Here is a 22836-nt window from a genome sequence, read left to right as displayed (position 1 = left end):
TACCAACGACTTAACGACTTTGTCTGCTATCACCTCCTATTGGTGCCTTCCTATTTGTTTCTTTCTCTACCATTTAGCATAATAAGCTTTCACGTGCAGACTCCTCTTTTCTTGGGGTAAATGTATTAAGGAGAGATTTTTGCAAATAGACAATATTCGCGACTTTCACAGCTAAATTTAAGACAGCAACGTCTTTGTGTTCTCCTATTATTGCATTACCTTCTGTACCTCTAGGCTTGCTTCCTTAGAACCGTTTTCGTGAGCCAAAGTCTATTTCACGTTGGACATCTATCATTCTCACTCAATGCCCTGTAAAGTTATCTGTGTATAATCTGTTAATTAGTAGATGTCTGGTCTTCATAGGATTAGTTGCATAATTATATTTAGTTTAATAATGTATTATGTAATGTATTGTTTCTGTCTTTGTATTGTGTACTACATTAAATTTCATGTACAGCGCTGAGGACCTGTAGGGGGTAATTTAATTGGGCCGCATTATTCCACAGAGTATTACTGTTACTACGGTAGTTTTAAGGCTGACTTTTGATCACAGTTCACAGGGCTGCGAGCAAAAATCAACGTTAACATTACAGAAATAATGGTAATAGTGCGCAGGCCACATTATTCTTCCGAATAACATGGCCAATTGAATCGGACCTTTGTGGCACTTCATAAAAGATAATAGTCACAGATTCTCTTTGTTAAGATAAAGTATCCAGCCAAAAATTCAAATTTTAAATTTAGTGCGTACCCCTAATTTTTAAGCACCAAGAAGTTACTCTGATAATGCATTTACTTTACTTATAACATTGGCCATAGCCAGTTCTTAAAAGAACATCACTGATTCAAAATGTTTAATCCATTTCCAGCCTCTCTCCTTACATGCTCTACTAGCAAATAAAAAAACAAAACAAAAAACAGCCTAGATGCAGGTCTTATTTAATACTGTTTTCAGGGACAAGATTAGCAGCTGCATCTATCTATGCAGATGAATTGCAGGGTAAATAGAGTTTATTTGGACTAGTAGATCTAACAAGATGAGACAGGCCTCACTGGTGTAGTGTAAAGGGGGAGAGCATACAAGTACAGAAAAAGTGTAGATAAATTGTAGCTAACATATACAATTGCACTAACAATATATATTGTAACCAACAAAGTCACTAAGAGTATACAAATCAAGTTCTTCATTTTATAAAAGCAAGACAAAAAAACAGCTTCATGAATACTTTAAAAAGCAGAGAGGTCACTAGAAATCAGATATCCAATTTGAATTGTTCAATATGGCATTTCTGGACCTTTAGAAAAGCCAACTGTCCTACAACAGTTTATCCTGCAATGTCCTTTGGCAAATAGGTAACCTGATCTAAATAGACAGAATGTTTTTGCGATTAGGCCCACAATAACATCTGACCTGTCAGAGATGACAAGCCACTTAGGGCAAATCCAGCATTGAAATGTGCCTTAAGTCTCATCTAGATTATATTGCAGTGTGCTCATCAGTTACATATCCATGGACGCTTCCATATAAAGTCACTGTCGAATTATTGCAAAGCATTTCTCTACCATTTAAAGCAGGAAAGTCTCATCTCCAAACTACTATATTCCCAATACATTACACATACATGTAATTAAAGCCACATGGAAGCAGTTGCTGTGTACTTAATTTTTCACATATCAATAAAGAAGGTAATTTTAGCAATTCATTACTTGATCACCAGGAATTGCTACCACCTGTATATAAAAGAAGAACTTTGCCAGTTCTCTCTGGTGCATTCAGCCTTGTGTTCGCGCTATGCCATGGAGAAAACCGCCTGCAATAAAATCTCTGAGATGTAGATCTTGCTGCTCATCAGTCTGGAAGGTCGTTTCAAGTCCACCATTCTAAAGTGACAGATATACAAATGGAGACCATTGGGTGAAATTTGCTGAGGCATCTATTGCTGGGATATACAGGTCTGCTAAACTTCATCTACTGAAGAAAACGTAACTATTGCTTTCATGGAATGGTAGCCAGGAGAAAGCCCCTTCTCTCCAGAATGAAAAATCACAAACCATAAAAAAAAATAAAAAATTGCTGTATGGCATAGGTTTACAAAGTTGCATATGAAAGGTACATATGTTTTCTGCAATAATATCCTCTGACAGGCCGTAAAAAAGTGAAGAGGTTTGGCCTTATTGCACAAAGCCATATTAGGAGAAAATCACAACATGGCGTATAACCAAAATAACTTTACACCAATTACCAACCATGAACTCCTCTTTATATCAGAGTACGCTTGAGCAAAATATGAAGCCATCTGTCTAGCAGGGCAATGATCTTGCACCAGCAAGCCTACAGAAAAGCTGAACAAGAATCAAGGTTCTGAAATGGCCAAGTCAAAGTGCAGATCTCAACTCCATTAAGATGCTGTGGTGCAACCTTAATAAAGCTGGGTTTAGACAAATAATCTCAAACACTGAAAGACTGCTTTGTAAGGAAGAACGGGCCAAAGCTCCTGAAGTTTAAAGACTGATAAAAGTAATCATTTTCTGTTTGAGTTTCTAGTTACCCACTAGAGTTAAGAAAACACCAGTGACACAGCAAGTCAAACGTCATAATGTTTGACATGCAGTGGTAACCGGCACTTGTTGGACAGAATGGGGTGGGTTCAATGAAGAAAGAGAGCTTAAAAAAATATATATAAAATAAAAAAAATCCCACCAGCAAGCACAAGCTGGTATTGGGTAATTCAAAGCAATAGTTTCTATCCTCATCCTCTGCCATCATGCTTTTACCAGTATTTTTAATGCTAGTAAATGCATGTAAACAGGAACAACAAGCTTAAACATGGGTCAATTAGCTAAGTCATGGTGTCTATGGTACTTCATCACACACAAATTCCTCATGATTGCATATTTTTGGTTAAATAATAATTACAAAGTAAAATCTACTATGTATTATTTGCCACACAGATTAAGTTCATCAATTTTTAGGACTTAATAAGGTCTAGATGACTATTAGTCAAGATATGTAAAAAAACAGTAACTATTTGAAGAATTATTATCATTATCCCATATTTAAAGGGCACAACATGAGATACACAAAGCCATTCATAGGGAATACAACAAGACTGTACATGGTATAACAGTACAATACAGCAAACAAATAACACTACAACTCTCAACACAGCTACAGGTGTGCAAGGCTGAAACCTGTGCCCATTAGCGAGAGTGCAACTAGCAGATTTAGAGCCACAGAAAGATGTGCAATGACAATGGAGAAGTGGTGTCAATAGAGCTCAAGGAGAAGGTACACAGTGTAGCTGATGAACAAAAAAAAGTTATAGGTAATGAGAACAGGAGTGAAGAAAAGATCCCTACTCACCAGAGCTCACAATCTAAACGGAAAGGGGCAGACAGATGGTTGACACATGGGGGGTGAGAATGTAAGGGTGAGTAAAATCGGCGGTAGTCATTTTACCGGCTCCAATAACCCCGACACCCACAGCCTGGATTACATTATACATGCTGTGGGTCCAGCCATTGCCGCTTTAAAAGCGCAGTTTGGATTAGGTCCATTAGAAATGACGTCACTTCTTACCATCCATGTTTTGCAAACTCCTTTTTTACACTGGTAGGGAATTGAACGCGCCACAAATACCACTACTTATCGCTATTTTTTTGTCTGTGTTTACTGTGTTGGGGTTATTGGAGCCGGAAAACCCCACCACACCCAGTAAAATAACATGGTGAAATGGTTAAGTGGAGGACTGGTAGACTTTTCTAAACAGGTGGGATTTCCATGACTGTTTCAACTTCCGAGTCACATACTGACTGATGACTGCCCATTCTTGCCTAATCAATGCTTGGGGTTTGTCAGAATTTGTGAATTTTTGTTTGTCCACCCGCCTCTTGAGGATTGACCACAAGTTCTCAATGGGATTAAGGTCTGGGGAGTTTCCTGGCCATGGACCCAAAATGTTGATGTTTTGATCCCCGAGCCACTTGGTTATCACTTTTGCCTTATGGCAAGGTGCACCATCATGCTGGAAAAGGCATTGTTCGTCACCAATCTGTTCTTGGATGGTTGGGGGAAGTTGCACTTGAAGGATGTTTAAGTACCATTCTTTATTCATGGTTGAATCTTAGGCAAAATTGTGAGTGAGTCCACTCCCTTGGCTGAGAAGCAACCCCATACATGAATAGTCTCAGTATGCTTTACTGTTGGCATGACACAAGACTGATGGTAGCGCTTACCTTTCCATCTATGTACAAGCGGTTTTATACATGCCCCAAATTTGAAAAGGGATTCACCATCAGCAGTCCAATCCCTGTATCTTTTGCAGAATATCAGTCTGTCCCTAATGTTTTTCCTGGAGAAAAGTAGCTTCTTTGCTGGCCTTCATGACACCAGGCCATCCTCCAAAAGTCTTCGCCTCACTGTGCGTGCATCCACACGCACACCTGTCTGCTGCCATTCCTGAGCAAGGTCTGCACAGGTGGTGCCCCAATCTTGCAGCTGAATCAACTTTAGGAGACGGTCCTGGTGCTTGCCGGAGGTTCTTGGGTGCCCTGAAGTTTTCTTCACAACTATTGGACCTCTCTCCTTGAAGTTCTTGATGATCCAGTAAATGGTTGATTTAGGTGCAATCTTAGTAGCAGCAATATCCTTGCCTTTGAAGCCCTTTTTGTGCAAAGCAATGATGACTGCACGTGTTTCCTTGCAGCTAACCATGGTTAATAGAGGAAGAACAATGATTTCAAGCACCACCCTCCTTTTAAAGCTTCCAGTCTGTGATTCTAACACAATCAGCATGACAGAGTGATCTCCAGCCCTGTCCTCATCAACACTCTCACCAGTGTTATTGAGAGAATCACTGACCTACTGTCAGCTGGTTCTTTTGTGGCAGGGCTGAAATGCACTGAAAATGTTGCTTTGGGGATAAAGTTCATTGTCATGGCAAAGAGGGACTTTTAAATTAATTGCAATTCATCCGATCACTCTACATGACATTCTGGAGTATATGCAAATTGCCATTATAAAAACTGAGGCAGCAGACTTTATGAAAATATTTGTGTCCTTCTCAAAACGTTTGGCCAGGACTCTACACATATACATACATCTTTCTTAACTATGTCATCAGGAAATTAATGTTTATTTAATACTGTTTATTCACAAAGGCTCCCTGTAGTGCCATATAATAATTGGACATTTTAACAAATATCCGATTACATATCAACAAGCTGAAGCAGGCAAATCAAGCAAATCAATATGCTTAACCAACTTGTTAAAATAACACTATCACACACACTAAGCACACACAAATAAAATTACTTAGAATATTTATTACATAATAGTTCTTTACAATGTATCCACCAATTTTTTTTTTAACATATTGATGTAAACAAATTTCTCAGGCATCAAACCAGTGTAATAGACAAAGCACAACTGGAAAAAAGAAAATGGAAATATAAAATAATTGGACCCTTTATCTAGTAATTTATTCCATTTCAAAAGACAAGAGCATAACTAGAAGAGAAAATGTTTACGTATACATACCTGTGAGCAGAGAAGCATGACCAACTCCACAACCGAGCTACTAGATTTCATACAAACGAGGCCTAAAAAAAGAAATTAACAAATCGACAGTCAATGGAAGTAAAATCTGGTACAAAGATTTATTTATTTCTATGGAAGCATTTGGTGGACTGTTGTGGACCCAATAGTTGAAACATCGCCTACATTAACGACAGATTTGATGCAGGCGACAGATTTGATGGGAAAAGAAAAGTATAGAAAATGCATTCTGAAAACTTTCCATAATGTGTGACTATGATTGTAAGTTGCAGATCATCACAGGTTTCACAACAGTCTACTCTTATTTGTAACCTGCATTACAGCACTTTTTTGCTATTATTTGCATTTATTAAATAAATATATACATAGGTATATTTACACACAAGTACACAAGTTTGGAATGACTAATTTCACAAATTCAGAATATGTTTATCTCGTTCACAACAGCTGACTTCTTCTGGCCATGGAGTTGCTGTACAAAGTGTTAAAAATTATTGTTATGTACAGCTCAGTGGGTTAGACAAATTGTTTCCAATTGTGCAGAGAAAATTCTGTGAATACATGAAGGATTTCCACAGTTTCATAAAGCTGCCTGCATCTGTCAACATCTCAGCTGCTTTTAGATCTAAGTTACACTGAACCTATTAATGCTTACAAATGTGAAGACCGATGGTTTGATTTAAAAAAAAAAAAAAAATTTAATTTCAACTATTTGTAGGCTAGGTCATACAACACCTTCCTTATGTAGAAAGGAGTTGTAGTGTTGTATGTACACATATTTGGTAGCACTATACTAAAGATAACTAGACCTTTAGTTTTTGGGTGTCACTTATTAGGGCTACACTAACTGGGTGAAATGGACTATGGGAAGAATTTTGGAAAAACATTTTTTATATAATGAATTGAAAATAAAGTTATTTTCCTAGTAAAACCAAAAAAAGAGCATTGTGTACGATAACCTACCCCTTAAATTTTTTTTTTTTACAAAAAATGGACACTTACCAGGGTATACAAAGTAGTTTAACAAACGAATCGTAATGATGCTGAATGTGGCCTGATCACAAATGCATGAACATAAAATATGGAGGTTCTGAAGCATATTGTTTACTGCTAAATAGAGAAGGAAATTTCTGGCAAGCACCTTTCACCTAACCACTAACTTCGGGGTTACAGCCCTTATGCAGTTACCTAGGTTGCTGCTGGATAATCCAAAGCCTTCTGTCAACAGATTTCATGCAAGTATGAATGTACAATCACAGAGCACATATAAGTAAATCTTTATCCCGAATTCAAATAATTAAGAATGAATTTTCACTTATAAGTGCTGCATGGCTGATTGTTCTTGCTGCTATGATTACTAATAGTGCCTTATGTTTCAACACCAAAGTGGAAATTGGTTTATGATGCATCATGGTTTATTTTCTAGGATATAATTACCTTTAAAACTATTGATGCATTAAAGCTACTTTAACCAACATTTTGTAAAAAGTCTTTGCCCCTTTATGTTTATTCTTCCTATATCATACAGAAGTACAATACATACGTTAAACTGATTCTTAATACGTTTGTATTCTTTTGTAGCATAATTATATATGCAGAGAAGGGAAATGGTTCATTGACCTTTGCTTTCTCCACTGCAGTCCTTTCCTTTAGCCCTCTAGCTATCAATCAAGTTTCCATTTTGCTTGGTGGCAGCAGACATCCCGAACACTCTTATTAGTACTTTGACCCTTGGCCCCATAGTAAACCTTAGCAGGAGCTTAAGTAGTTACCTATGAGACATTTCTGATTGTTTATACGCATGGATATGGAGGTGGCGGTAGTGGGGATGATGGCATTCCATGTATACAAGTTGACAAAAGTAGAAGATTAATGCAATATAACTGTCCCTCTACATACCAACATATTCAAACTAGACAAATGGCAAAGGAGTCCTAGCTTTAATTAAAAAAAAAAGTGGCCTGCCTCTATCACATTTTATACTTGTTATGCAAACACAGCTACGTGCATGATCCTGCTGCCACTTAGTATAGCACATTACTAGCACTGTACTGTAATTCTCAAAATTATTGGACACTGAATATTTTACCAAATGTAACATTATATACAGCATATAAAGTTTTGTGTAGCACTCTACAAACAAACACTGTTTTCAGACAGCGCGCTAAACCAACCTAGTTTAGAAAATCATATTTATGCCTGGGATGAAAGTAACAGACTCACAGACTAAAATCAGTTTCACAAGGAATCAGAGAGTGTCATTCAGTACGATTTTACCCACTTCAGATAGTAACCCCCCCCACCTCACTTGCAGGACATTTCAGTCCCGAATAATGAAAATGAGATTTAAAACTGACAATCTTTCTAATGAAAAATTATTATTGTACCCCTTTTTGAAAATGGCAGGTACATGGGGCCACTCATGTGTCATATAAGCATCTTTTGGTCTGGTTTGTATGGATGTTCAGCCTCAACTAAAATTTGCTGCACTGCAAATTATAAATGTAGATTATATGTAGATTATCTTGTTAACATCAGTTCCAAGAGCATTCATTATACTGTACCTGTCAAGGATGTCACTCAGAGATCACCTGCCTGGGACTCAGATTCAGTTCCCCTGGTAACTGTGCAGAAAATGTGGTGTTGCACTGACAGCAGACACTTGCTTTCATGTTTAAAAAGTACATGAAAAGTTATGGGCAGCACCACCTTTTCTACACAGATACCTATAGACCAGTTTATATAACTATAGTTATAGTGTGCACATACTTTGGGTTCACTTCAGGGTCTCCTGGAGCAAGAAAAATTAGAAAGCTCTCCTACAAAACCCCAGTGCTGTGTCCTACACCCCCTTCCCCCCAACACAAACATTACTACCTTAATTCTTTAATAAAAGTTACATACATGGGGTACCCCTGAAAACGTTAGAGGTCCCAGAATGAAAAAAGATGTTTTCATTCTGTGTATTTAACCAATTATGTGAAAGTAACCAAGAGAAACATTAAAGGAAAATATCTTTCCCCAGATTCTGGTTATAAGCAGCTAATTAAATGCAGTTCTATTATTTGGGGCACCATGCCTTAAAAATACTAAATTACATTTAAAAATATACCCCATTGTTTTCTAACACATTACCATAATACACTTAAATTGTTTAGCATTTCTGCTCAATGTAATTAAGTAGTAGAGCTTGCTTATACAGCTCTGTTTTGTTTTTATAGGACATTGTGGATAAAAGCTCTCCTTGTGATAAAACATATAACACACAAATGTGTGAGAATATGATTTTATTTGATTGAGTAAACTGAAGGGAGAAATATATTTTTTTTTAAAAAAGCAAAGAAAATATGAAAACTGGTCATGAAAGTAAATAATTCCCCTGATAAAGAAGTTAATTTAGGTCTTGCACCGTTTTTTAACTCATGAACATCACACTTGGCCTACTCTGCTTAAAATGACATCCATATATATGTCATAGCTTCAAAAACTCTGCTAGTCACCCTCCTCACTTCCGACCTACACAAGCTGAAACTACCGTCTAACCCACATTTTTTTTTCACCTATCTCCTCCACACCCAACACCAATCCCCACTATTTGCTCATGTTTCCCTTGCACCCCAAAATTACCAACCTCCCACATAACTCCAAACCTTCCAAACGCATTCTCATTCTTCCTACCTCCCCTTTTCATGTACACTCTGGAACACTAGATCTGTCTACAAGCAGCATAGACCATATCCACAACCTATTCTCTTTAATTCCTTCTGCCTCCTTGCCATTACTGAAAGTTAGCTCCCCATCTCTGACACGGCTTCCTCATATGGGATCTTTTCTTCAAAACACACGCTTTAAGTTGTTACTGGCCTGGCGGTAGAGCAATACTGTCTGCACCTTCTGAGTCATCCCCCCACTCTCATTTTCCTTACCATCAATCTCTTCATCCACTCCACCTCAATATTGCTGTCCTCCAATGATACCAACACCCCAAAAAGCACTGCCAGCTCTAAACCCCTTACCTTTACTCCTAACTAATTTGTTGGTTTTATTTCAGAACATGTTGTAACTGATGTATACATATATACAGTTGCTCACAGTTGATACTGAACAACAGACAGGCAGTATGACAACCTTATGCAGTTAATGTACTTATTATAGTACATTAATATATGCAGAAGGTAGTAAGCTTATATTATGGGAAATCTCAGAGAACAGGTTGCTAATATATATTTTGTGCCTCTGGTGACTTTATAGATCTATATATAAGTAAGTTTAAACACAAAAAGGATGCAGCTCCAATTAAATACGTATTTACAGTTCAACTGTCACTGGAAGAACTTGCTGAGAGCTGAACTTCCTGTCTGTGCATGCACAGTAGAGCGATGCGGACGGCTGGAGGCTGCACCAATCCCTGTCTTCACTAGATCACAGTGGACACCACTACCAAGATGGGAGACAGAGCGCAGCGCTCCATATTAACAACTCCCTCCTATGGTCTCATATCCCACTCATACTGATGGATATTCCCAGACCATGTGTTCTCCCATATCTGCGCCATCAAAAGCTTCTCCAAATCAGCCTTTCAAATCTCTGATCTCAAAATTCTTTCCTTCTACCTAGTTTTTGCCTCCCTACATCAAAAGTCATGCAAACATAGCGACACCTAAACAGCACTGACCCCATCCTCTTCTCACCGTCACATAAACCACTAATTTCTAACCTGTCCTGTCCTATACTGTAGTCTCATTCTACAATAATACACTGATTGTAGCCCTGGATGAGGAAGCTCGAGTCATCACAGATCGCCAGACACAAACACCAACCCTGGCACTACAAACAGACCCGCCATCTGCAAAAGTGCTAAAGGTACCACCAAGTGCTAATTTAAACATCCACCCAGTCAAACACCACATCTTTGTAACCTTCAACTCTCTTTTCTGCCAACCCCACCACCCTTGCCTTCTTTCCATACTACTCAAAACTTTACCACCAATATCAACACATCAGTCAATAATTCTTCCCTCACCAGATCTCAACTCACACCCTTCATCATCATTTATTTATATAGCGCCACTAATTCCACAGCGCTGTACAGAGCACTCATTCACATCAGTCCCTGCCCCATTGGAGCTTACAGTCTAAATTCCCTAACACACACAGACAGAGAGACTAGGGTCAATTTTGATAGCAGCCAATTAACCTACCAGTATGTTTTTGGAGTGTGGGAGTAAACCGGAGCACCCGGAGGAAACCCACACAAACACAGGGAGAACATACAAACTCCACACAGATAAGGCCATGGTCGGGAATTGAACTCATGACCCCAGTGCTGTGAGGCAGAAGTGCTAACCACTACGCCACTGTGCTGCCCTTCTTTCTCCACTCACTTACCCACCCTTAGTTCTTCCTCGTCATACTCTTTCCCCCCTCAACCTCATCCTCTCAACATCTTTCACTCCCAACCTGTCCACTCCCAAAGCTTGCCTGCACTTAGCATACCTCTTTAACCTGTTCTTTTTCAGTGGAACTTTCCATTCTATCTTCAAACATGTGGCCATCTCACCTATTGTCAAGAAATCATCTAAAAGCCCTACCGCTCCTGCAAATGCTTCATTTCTGTTCTCCCCTTTGCAAAATATTTAAGCAACTTGAGTTCAACTGTTTGACTCACTTTCACTCATTAACTCCCATATTGACCCTCTGCAAGAAAGTCAAACTGTAATTTCTCCCTGCTCCACCTCCTTGACCTCTCTGCCGCTTTCAATACAGTCTACCACCATTTTTTCCTTGACACCATGCACTCCCTTTTCCTTTGTGGCACTTTGGTGTCCTGGTTCACCTCCTACCCTTCTGAACAATTCTTCAGCTTCTCTACATTTTGCATATCCTCCACTCCCACTGAGTAGTTGTCTTTCAAGACTCTGAATTAGTGGACGTGATATAAAGAGAAAACAGAGCACACTCTACCAGTGTGTCCAATTACCTCTCCCCCATCTTCTTTTGGAAGTACTTACATTACTTAAAGTTAAACATGTCCATAATGGAGATCATCATCTTCCACACTCCCTGTGTTACTACCAACCTACATTAGTCTCCCCCACAGCTGACATCATCATTACTCTTCCCCTTTCACTAAGCTCCATGTCTTGGTGTCATCCTTGACTCCACCCTCCACACATCATTATGATCATCATATACATAGCGCCAGCAAAATCTGTAGAGTTTTACAAATGGGATCAAACACTAATAAAACAATACTGGGTAATACAGACAGAGGTAAGGCGGCCCTGCTTGCTAGCTTACAATCTAAGCAACAATGGGAATTTGACACAAGGTTAAGTGCTACATATTGCATATTGGTCCAGCCAGAATGCAAAGATAAATAATGCTTAGTAGTCTATATGATCCAGTTATGCAACAATGTTGGTCAGAGGGTTGTTCCCATGTGTGAACTGTGCAAACGGTGGTAATAGGGTAACCTAGTGAGGTTAAGGATTATATGCTTGCCTGAGGAGGTGGATTTTCAGAGAACACTTGAAGGTTTGAAAGCAAGAGAAAAGGCTTATTGTGCGAGGGAGGGAATTCCACAAAGTGGGATCAGCTTGAAAAAAAGTGCTGTAACCAGAAATGGGAGCATGTAATGAGAGTGGAAGAGAGACGCAGATCGGAAGTGTAGAGTCAGGAGGTATTTTGAGACAAGTGAGGAGATATATGTTGGTACAGTTTTGTTGATGGCCTTGTAGGTTAATACAAGTATTTTATATTCGATTCGGTAAAAAACAGGCAACCAATGTAGAGACTGAGAGTGGCTCAGCAGAGGAAGAATAATTTGAACCAAAAATCAATCTAGTTGCTGCATGCAAAATAGATTGTAGGGTTAAGAGTCTGATTCGGGGAAGACCAGTAAGAAGGGAATTGCAATTGTCAATGCAGGAGAGGATGAGTGCATGAATTAAAGTTTTTGCAGCGTCTTGTGTGAGATATGAACTGATTCTGAAAATATTTTTTAGATGTATGTAACATGATTTGAAAATAGACAGTGGGGAGCAAAGGTTCGTTCCGAGTCCAGGATTACACTTAGCCAGCGAGGTTGGAGGTGGGATTTATGGTCATGTTGTCAACAGAAAGAGAAATGACAAGTAGGTAATGAATGCTGGCTGGCTGGGGTTATTATAAACTTTGTTTTTGAAAGATTGAATTTAAGTAGACGAGAGATCATCCAGGATGAAATTGCACAAAGACAGTCAGTAACACAGGACAACACAGATGGGGAGAGATCAGGAGAGGATAGATAAATTTGTGTATTATCCGCATAGAGATGATACTGAAATCGAAAGGAGCTTAGTAAAAGAGTTGTAGATAGAGAACAGCAGAGGACCTAGCACTGAGCCTTTTGGGACCCCAACTCAAGAGCGGATGTGGATCCAGAGAAATTGCCACTGAAAAAGCGATTAGATAGGTAGGATGAGAACCAGGATAGGACAGTGTCATGAAGACTTAGGGATTGTAGCTTTTTTTTTTTTTTTTTTTAATAAGGAAGTATTAGACTTTAGTTTTAGCAGTGATCAAATCAATAGGGGCATGGAAGCGGAGAGATGGCATGGTCATGTTAAAGAGTTTGGGTCAAATGGAGAGAAAGAGAGAAAGAATATAACAGAATATATATATATATATTACAGAATTTAGTTAGTGGTGGAATGAATGACAGATCTACTGACTTGAGGGAATAGGATCAAGAGGACAGGAGGTAGAGTAGGAAGATAAGAAGATACTAAATACTTAATCTTCATTTGTTGGATCAAATGAAGAGAGGGTGTCAGAGGGTGCTGGAAAGGAATTGAGCTGATCGGATGTCGAGGAAAATTATACGATTTCAAGTTGGAACTTATCAATCTTGTCTACGAAGTAGGAAGAAAAATCCTGGGCATTTATAGTAGTCAGAGGGTTTGGACTGGGAAGGTTGGGAAGAGATTTAATAGTTTCAAAAGCAAACACGTGTTATCTATTTTTTTATTAACCTCTCGATATGCTGTAATGCCCTCTTTTTACTGAAAAAAAGATGTTTCTAATAAAAAGTTAAAAAAAAAAAAAAAGTGTTAAAAAGGCGTTTGCGGTTAGAAGCCTGAGCATAGAAGAGAGATTGAAAGTATGTTTGTTTTGCAGTGTCCTGAACATTTCAATAAGAGTTGTAGATAGCAGTATATGTAGGGAATTATTAGTGGTACGAAATTCACACCAGTGATGTTATGCTTTCATAGAAAGTTTTTGAAGATTTTGAGCTACTTGTGTGACACGGATGACAGTGATGTCAACGAGGAGTATGAAGATTCACTGGAGACACTTGATCAAGTGCTGTTGCTAAGGATTGGTGAAAATGAGGCCCAACCAGTCCATTGTGCTGTTTTGTTGCCTCTTCCTTTAAAATATTGACAGAATACGTCTCTACCGCAATATGGACATTAACAAAACCATTATCCATTGTCTCATTATCCCCTCATACGTCTATCCCTTTTACAATACATCCTAAATGCTGCAGCGATACTATCTTCCTCGGTCGATGCTCCACATCCACTGTACCATTCTGCAGTCACTCATCGTCAATCTTTTTCATACAACTGACTCATCACAATCTGTATTTCCTCTGGCCCTTTGATCTGCACCTCACCTCCGCTCTGATCATGATCTTGCATTTTCATCTCCTAGACTTATTGAACTCTCTACTCTCCTTACTAAACTCTCCCAACCTTCTAACTTTTAAGCATTCTCCAAAAACAAACATCTTTACTAAAGCCTTTCCTAACCCCATCCAAATGTTCTACCAACTACAGTCCCATCTCCACTTAGAGTCATGCAAGCTTCTATTGTCTTAGCATTGCTCTCACTCAGAAGACTGCAAGATCTGTGGTACAGAAACTGCTCCACCCTATATCTCACATCTGCACCTCTTTCATTAACCTTGTGTGTATATCCTGTGTTTCTGTGTGTGTGATTTCATAAGAATTTACATACCAACTGCGCAGCATTGGTGAGTTTTGTGGCACTTAAATAAACGATGATTAAGGCTCACCAAGACGAATAATTTTTACGTTATTTATATAGCACTTACATATTATACATCACTTTGCATTTGAGATTTTGCAATACTTCACAATTTATCTAATTTTTCAAGTTGCATTCTGTTTGCAACATAAGATCATTTTCATTTGGTTGATCACAAACTCTATTCCTGGAGTCAGCTGAAGAATTGATGCTAAAAATACCAAGGGTTATATTAAAAGGGTATATATAAACAGTGGTTTGAAAAAGTAGAGATGTTGCCTATAGCAACCATTCAGATCCTAGCTGGCATTTTTAGGAATGTACTAAATAAATGATAATTACAATCTGATTGGTTGCTTGTCTAGAAAAAGCTGAGACAGCGAAAGGAGCACCAGCGTTGCTGTCTGTGACTGATCTAGAGATATTCTATTTCTCTTTCCTACCACTGGGGGACACTGCGACACATTGGGGTATAGTAGTGGGTATGGAAGTTCAGGCACTAAAACTTGTATGGTTTTTACTCCCCTCCTCTCCTGGAGAACTCAGTCTTTTTTTAGGGCCTTAGGAGTCAGGTCTTTAGGGTATAGGCTCCTGCCTATACCCGGTTTAGTTAGATTTGTACATGTTTTTATTTTATTTTTTCTTATCAGGGTGCCCGTAGGGATCGATCCCAAGACCCAGAGGGGGTGAACAGTCCTGGACTTCCTTCACTCTGATCCCCACGCAAGGTAAGAAGTGGCTGTGCCCTACATCTTCCTTGTACCTTCTTGCCAGCAGTTCAATCCCCTAGATACAAGCTTAAAGATATAATTTAGTATTTTTGGCAGCCATTAGGGCTTTAGGTGCCCATAGAGATATATCATGGGGCACTTTATAATTAGGTCACGCGGGGGAAAGATAAGGGATCCATCTCTCCCCGCCGACGGACCTGCCGGCAAGCCCCCCCTCCTCGGGGACAACGAGCAGCAGGGACTGTGGAAGCGCTTCGCTCTATTATAGAGAGCGGCGCTGATGTGAGGAGGGGAAAGCGCACACGCTGCCTGGGCATTTAACTCTGCGTGTTGTGCGGTAGTCTCCGAAAGCCATACCTTTAGTATAGGCTGATCGGAATAGCGCAGAGGAGAGGACTTTTTTTTTTTCTCTATCTGTGGGCGGATCCAGAGAAGGGACTCCCGCCTCCATCTTCAGTTCCCTGCAGCGCAGAGGCGCCATTTTGAGCACAGACACGGAGCTGCAGGCTGTTTCTCTCCTCTGCTGTACCTCTGCTGTTTGGTATCGGTTTTTTGGGCAGAAAATATACCTGAACTTGATTTTCACTAATGTTTATTAAGCATTCACTGGCAAACTGTTTATATTGGCAAAGAGGTTAATAGAAACAGGGTCACAGATAGTACAGTTGAGGCCCACAACTGTACTATCTGTGACCCTGTTTCACTGATCTACCCTGGGAGTAACAAATTAAGATATCACCCTTTCCTGAGCTTTTGTATGGAGCCTATAGAGGGACATCTTTAACTACCTCCAGGGATATGACTACCAGTGATCTCGCCTGTATTTCAAACAGATAAGCTTATATTTATCTTCATTGAAATCACCACATGGGATGACTGAGGAGCCTATATACAGATAAGCTGTTATTTTACTTATTTCTGGTACGCACACTACTATACTATTAATCTGCACAGTGTCTCACCTGATTTGCTGATATATGCTGCTATATGCTGATATCCACCTGCATTACTATTTTTCTCGGGATTTTATGTTCTCTGAGCTTACTGACTATATATACACAATTATCTGTTTTTACACCTGAAGGCGCCGTCCCTCCATAAATTATCATTTTGATACCTCTTTTCGGTCTAACCATCAGATACTGGAGACTTGGCTGCCACACATATTTGTGGAGGTGTTTTGTTTGTGTTTTATGTTTATTTATATCTTTGTGTATTATCACTTTTTTTTTTTTATAATTCTTTATTTTGAATGGTCAAGCAATACAAGGTATACAAGATACAAAATCTAAAAGTTACAGTGTGTGCATAGGAAGACATTTACATTGTACTGAAATTCTGGAAGGACATCCACAGGGAACTTAAGCTGTAAAGTGACCAGTTTTTTATATTATTTCTTGCTTTATCTTACATAGATCAGACAACATCAAAATAGAATTGGGGGGGGGGGGGGGGGGTTGTAAGGAAGACCACAGAAGTTAGGCAGGGGTACAGTCAGGGGGAAGGTAATGAATGTGTGTTAGAGGGTCAAGGGTTGGCAGAGCAGGGACTCACTCGCCACACATGGGCCTCCACGAGGAAATCAAGTATCAGAGGGAAACGCGCTTGCCGCCATTTGCCATGGAGCCCAGACTTGGCTGAAAGCGTAACCTCTGTCGTATAGATGGTAAGTAATCTCTTCCATTGCTGCCACATTCCAAATTTGTTTTTTAAGGGGCGAAAAAGATGGAGAGGAAGCACGCTTCCAGTTGAGGGCAATAAGAGATTTGGCGGCTGTGAGGATGTGCGCCGTCAGTTTTTTGGCGAATTTATCAAGATCCGGGGGAGGGTAACAAAGGAGAAAGATCCAGGGGTCCTTTGCAACGGGAATCTCAAATAAAGTATTGATAAAGCCATGGATCGCGTCCCAGAAGGGAGCGATAATTGGACAAGTCCACCAGATATGTAGCATAGAACCCCTGTGGCCGCAGTTCCGCCAGCAGTCCGGCGACGCGGAGGGGAACATTGCGTGAAGTCGAGTGGGGGTATAATACCAGCGATAGTAAATTTTATAGGATGTTTCTTTTAGTCTGGTCGATATAGAGCTTTTGGCTATCCCCAGTCTCGTCCTCCCAGGCCTCCTCATCTGGCGGAGGGCCGAGATCTCTCTCCCACTCAACTTCGTGGGGGAGCTGAGGGTGAAGAGTGGAATTGAGAAAGATACTATAAAGTTGTGATATCATGCCCTTGGACATGGGGTGGTGTTTGCATAGGTTCTCAAATGGAGTGAGGGGACGCAGTATAGAACTGGGTGGCAGGGATCGCAAAAAATGGCTGATTTGAAAGAACTCAAAGGGGCTAAGCGTCTGGCCTGGGGAGTGAAACTGGAGCTCAGCCAGTGGAAGCCACTGGCCCTGTTTCGAGAAATCTGATGGAAATGTAAGGCCGGCCTGAGTCCAGAGACGGTGTCTCAATCTAGAGAGGCCGGGAGGGAATATGGGGTGTACTATCACTTTTTGATTATCATTGTATTTATTATCCATATATTGGGTAAAGCGCCAATCGGATATTGTGTTCTAATTATAAATATATATATATATATATATATATATATATATATATATATATATATATATATATATATATATATATATATATATATTTATTTTTTTATTATTGCAATAATGTCTAACAAGGGGACCTCTGACAAGGGACCCTCCCTCTGGAGCGTCTGATGTATTTTAGTTGTGCCAAATGTAGAGCAAAGCTTCCGGCTGGACAGCACGATAAAAAATGCCCTTTGTGCAGCATGTGAGACCGCAGCATTGGAGCGTCCCGTCCCGATACAGACACTGGCAGTCTTGGAAGAGCCGCTCTGGGTGAAATCCTTTGCCGCTACCATGGAAAGGATTACCAAAGTGATGTTAAAAGCCGCTGAGGTACGTGAACACACTGCAGCGAACACACAGGTAGCCAGCATAGCTCATTCAGCAGAGCAGCGGACCGCACGTATAGAGGCCTCACAGGGCATCCCTATAGACAGTGCAGGCACATCATCCCAGGGTTCTGCAACTCAGAGTGAGGAACGTTTGCTTGCAGTCTCCCGCGGGTCAAAACGGGTCATAAGGTATGATATTCGGGTGCGTTCTCTAGCCTCTGATCATTCCTCGGATGAGGAAGGGGATTTAGAGCTGGAGGAAGACTCATTTAGTATGGTCGCGGCCTCGGCCAGTAATGTGGACAGCCTTATCCTAGGTATTAGACATACCTTAGGATTTCTGAACCTGAGCCTTCGGCTCCTTCAGGTTTTTCCATTTTTAAAAGATCTAAGTCTCAGGACAAGATCAGCGCCCTCCAGCGCAAAACCAGGAATCTGTTGGCTCGTCCTCAGGTGTCCGTGCTCAGCTGTATGAAGCTGCTGGGGACTATGGTGTCAGTGTACGAGGCGGTCCCATTCGCCTAGTTCCATTCCCGTTCTTTCCAGCTGGAGATCCTTCGGAAGTGGTCGGGGTGTCACGATCAGCTAGACAGGCAGATCATCCGCCTGTCGAGATGACTCGTCTTTCTCTGACGTGGTGGTTATCCACGAAAAATCTGGACAAAGGTCAGTCACTCCAATCGGGCCTCTGGACCTTAGTTACCACAGACGCAAGTCTGTTAGGCTGGGAAGGGGCGGGGGGGTAACGGGATCCCTAAGGTTTCAGGGTCTCTGGTCCCCCCAAGAATCTGCTCTTCCAATCAATGTATTGGATCTCAGGGCAGTTTTCAGGACCTTGATGGAGGCTCAGAGGTTCCTATTAGGGAAACCTCTTCAGATTCAAATCGGTCAATGCCACGGCCGTGGCATACATAAACCATCAAGGAGGAACTCGCAGCGCGAGGGCCACGCAGAAAACAGCCAGGATCATGTTATGGGCAGAGAGCCATGTTCCTCGGATTTCGGCTGTATACATTCCAGGCGTAGAAAATTGGGAAGCCGATTTTCTCAGCAGACAAAAAGTTCATCCAGGCGAATGGTGCCTGTGCAAGGAGACCTTTGCTCTCCTAGTTCTATGCTGGGGAATGCCGGAAATAGACCTCATGGCTTCCAGGCTGAATCATCAGGGTCCCCTGTACTGCGCCAGATCCCACGACCCTCTGGCTCATGCCTCTGACGCCATGGACATTCCATGGCAGTTCAGACTCGTGTATCTGTTTCCACCAATCCCCTTGCTGTCGCGGGTTCCCGCCATCTTAGTAGCCCCCTATTGGCCTCGCAGGGCATGGTTCTCAGACATTCTAAAAATGTCCATGGGACCGCCGTTTCGTCTGCCCATGCGTCCAGACCTTCTGATTCAGGGCCCCCTTCTTTGCCACGATTTAAATAGTTTAGCTTTGATGGCTTGGCGATTGAATCTTTAGTCCTTAAGGCAAAGGGGTTCTCATCTCGGGCTCTTAACACCATGATCAGGGCTAGAAAATCACCTTCCTCCGCCATATATCACAGAGTCTGGAAAATATACATTCTCTGGTGCGAGTCTCGGGGTGTCCATACTTCCAGGTTTACCTTGCCCAGGTTGTTGGACTTCTTTCAGGAGGGTCTTGATAAAGGACTCCCTTTGGGATCGCTTAAAGTACAGGTGTCAGCGCTCTATTTATTTTCAGAGAAAGCTGGCGTCTCTCAGCGAGGTCCAGACCTTCTTGCACGGGGTTCTTCATATTCAGCCACCATTTACTCATCCGGTGGAACCCTGGGACCTAAATCTGGTGCTCAGGGCTCTTTGCCTTCTGCCATTTGAGCCTCTGCAGACGGCAGAATTACACCATCTCACTTGGAAGACGGTTTTTCTCTTAGCCATTTCATCTGCTAGGAGAGTATCGGAGCTGGCAGCTCTTTGTTGCTCTTCTCCTTCCCTTGTGTTCCACGAGGATAGGGCGGTGCTTCGCACAAAACCCTCCTTTGTTCCAAAGGTCATCTCTAGGTTCCATTTGAATCAGGAGATTGTAATTCCGGCGTTCCAGCCTGGTTCGCCTTCTCCGTCTTCTGATTCCTTGGATTATGACTTACAGTTGCTGGATGTAGTCCGGGCTCCCCGGTATTATGTAGACCGCACAGCTTCAGTACGCAAGACAAAGGATCTTTTCGTCTTGTATAATGCAAAAAAGCGCAGCTGGCCAGCGTTTAAACAGGCTATTGCTCGGTGGATCACTTCTACCATCAGTCTGGCATATGTCCGAGCATCTAAGCCTATCCCTCATTTGCTGAGAGCGCACTCTACCAGAGCGAGTGGTGCTTCTTGGGCGGCGCGTCATGGTGCTTCGGCTGAACAGCTTTGCAAAGCGGCCACTTGGTCATCTGTTCATACCTTTGCCAAGTTCTACAGATTGCAAGCGTTCGCATCCTCAGATGCGAGTTTTGGCCGAAAAGTATTGCGCGCAGCAGTTCCAGAGCGTTCCCTCCCTTAGGGGCAGCTTTGGTATGTCCCTAATGTGTCGCAGTGTCCCACAGTGGTAGGAAAGAGAAAAGAAGATTTTTCCTCACCGTAAAATCAATTTCTCTTGCTCCAATGGGGGACAATGCTCTCCCTCCCTTGCTCTGTAAATAGTTTGTTATGGGAATGTTTATACCTCTATTCTTTGCCCTTTTAGGGCTACTCCTTATAGTACACTTGGTTAGTCAAAACTGAGTTCTCCAGGAGAGGAGGGGCATAGTAGAGGAGGGGAGTAAAAACCATAAAGTTTTAGTGCCTGAACTTCCGTATCCACTACTATACCCAATGTGTCGCAGTGTCCCCCAGTGGAGCAAGAGAAATTGATTTTACGGTGAGTAAAAATCTTCTTATTTGATCGAGTGTTATTTATTGCTCTAGTTAGAGAGATTATTGCAGTCTACTGCCCAAATCCAAATATAGTAACTGATTAGGAAGTTAGCAAATTACCCCCGTCACTTTTAGGAGCAAGAGACGTAATACGAAAGCAATGGAAGTCAGTATTAGCTGAGTGAGGGAGGGTTTATATAGCACTTTTTTTTTTTATTATTATTAATTTTTATTTATAGGGCGCCACAAGGTGCCTGTGGCGCCGTGCAGGGACATAAACGAATTACAATACAAGGTGAGACAGCACAGTACAGTAAACATAAAGCACAGTAACTCAGTAAGCTCAATGCACAGCTAGTGAGGGCGAGGGGAGTAGCCGCAAATGACGGGGCCCAAAAGGAGGGCGCGGAAGACAGGGAGACCCCCAGAGGGGTGAGGAGGGCCCTCGAGGAGGAGGACAAAGTAGCTGGAGAACAGAGTTAGAAGTGGTGGAAACAGGAGGAGAGATGGCCCTGCTCAGAGGAGCGTACAATCTAAGGGGAGGGGTGGACAGACGGAGAACGCAGGGGAGAGAGGGAGAGTAGAGGGACGGAGGCAGGGAAGGGGAAAGAAGGGGGAGAGGCAGAGGATAAGGTAGGTAGTTAAGTGGGAGACTGGAAGGCTTTAAGAAAAAGGTGGGTTTTTAAAGCCCGTTTGAAACTGGACAGGTTAGGGGAAGTCCTGATGGAGGGAGGGAGCTTGTTCCAGTGGAGGGGGGCAGCGCGGGCAAAGTCTTGGATACGCGCGTGGGAGGAGGTGATGAGGGGGGAAGATAGGCGACGGTCATTGGCAGATCGGAGAGGACGGGATGGACCATGAATAGATAGGAGTGTGGAGATGTAAGGTGCAGTGGCGTTGGCGAGGGCATTGTATGTAAGAGTGAGGAGCTTGAACAGAATTCTGTAGGGGAAGGGGAGCCAGTGGAGGGATTGGTAGAGTGGGGAGACAGAAGAGGAGCGGTGAGAAAGGAAGATAAGCCTAGCGGCTGCGTTAAGTACAGATCGAAGGGGAGCGAGATGAGAGAGGGGGAGGCCAGTAAGGAGGAGGTTGCAGTAGTCCAAGCGGGAGATGATCAGAGAGTGAATAAGGCATTTGGTGGCATCTTGGGAGAGGAAGGGCCGGATGCGAGAGATGTTACGCAGCTGGAAGCGGAAGGATTTAGCAAGAGAGAGGATATGGAGGCCAAAGGAGAGAGAGGAGTCAAGGATGACACCAAGGCAGCGAAGTTGGGGGACAGAGGAGATAGAGGAGTTGTCGACAGTGATGGAGAGGTCGACAGGTGATGAGGTATGAGGGGGAGGAAAAACTATCAGCTCGGTTTTGGCGAGGTTGAGTTTGAGGAATCGAGAGGACATCCAGGAGGAGATAGCAGAGAGGCAGGCGGACACCCTAGAGAGGAGGGAGGGAGAGAGATCAGGAGAGGAGAGGTATAGTTGAGTGTCGTCAGCGTAAAGGTGGTAGGACTTGGTCACTTGGAATGACTGTTCAAATATTATTTAAAGAATGTTTATTATCCCATGATTTTGGGTACTGCACTATGAAACAGTCATCTAGAAATTAATACTTCCTACTAGTTAAGAGAATATGTTTTCAAAATTAGACGGATCCACAATTTATTAACAATACACAATCAATTACAAATCTAATTACTTGTAATATAAATAAATAGATCTAGAGTCACAACCAGTATTTTAAA

At 41.7% G+C, this 22836-nt stretch overlaps 1 protein-coding gene across 1 annotated transcript in view; it reads right to left on the bottom strand.

The window, feature by feature from the left end:
• Nucleotides 1-22836, bottom strand: part of LRBA (LPS responsive beige-like anchor protein) — a 478343-nt gene that overhangs the window by 359983 nt on the left and 95524 nt on the right. The window contains exon 33 of the mRNA XM_075198883.1: nucleotides 5540-5601. Within this exon, the coding sequence (XP_075054984.1) occupies nucleotides 5540-5601 (62 nt within the window). The remainder of the gene's footprint in view (nucleotides 1-5539; nucleotides 5602-22836) is intronic.

Source organism: Mixophyes fleayi, chromosome 1, assembly GCF_038048845.1.
Source record: "Mixophyes fleayi isolate aMixFle1 chromosome 1, aMixFle1.hap1, whole genome shotgun sequence".
NCBI lineage: Eukaryota > Metazoa > Chordata > Amphibia > Anura > Limnodynastidae > Mixophyes > Mixophyes fleayi.
The sequence above is the reverse complement of the archived record's forward strand: the minus strand, read 5'-3'. Positions and strand labels throughout refer to the sequence as shown.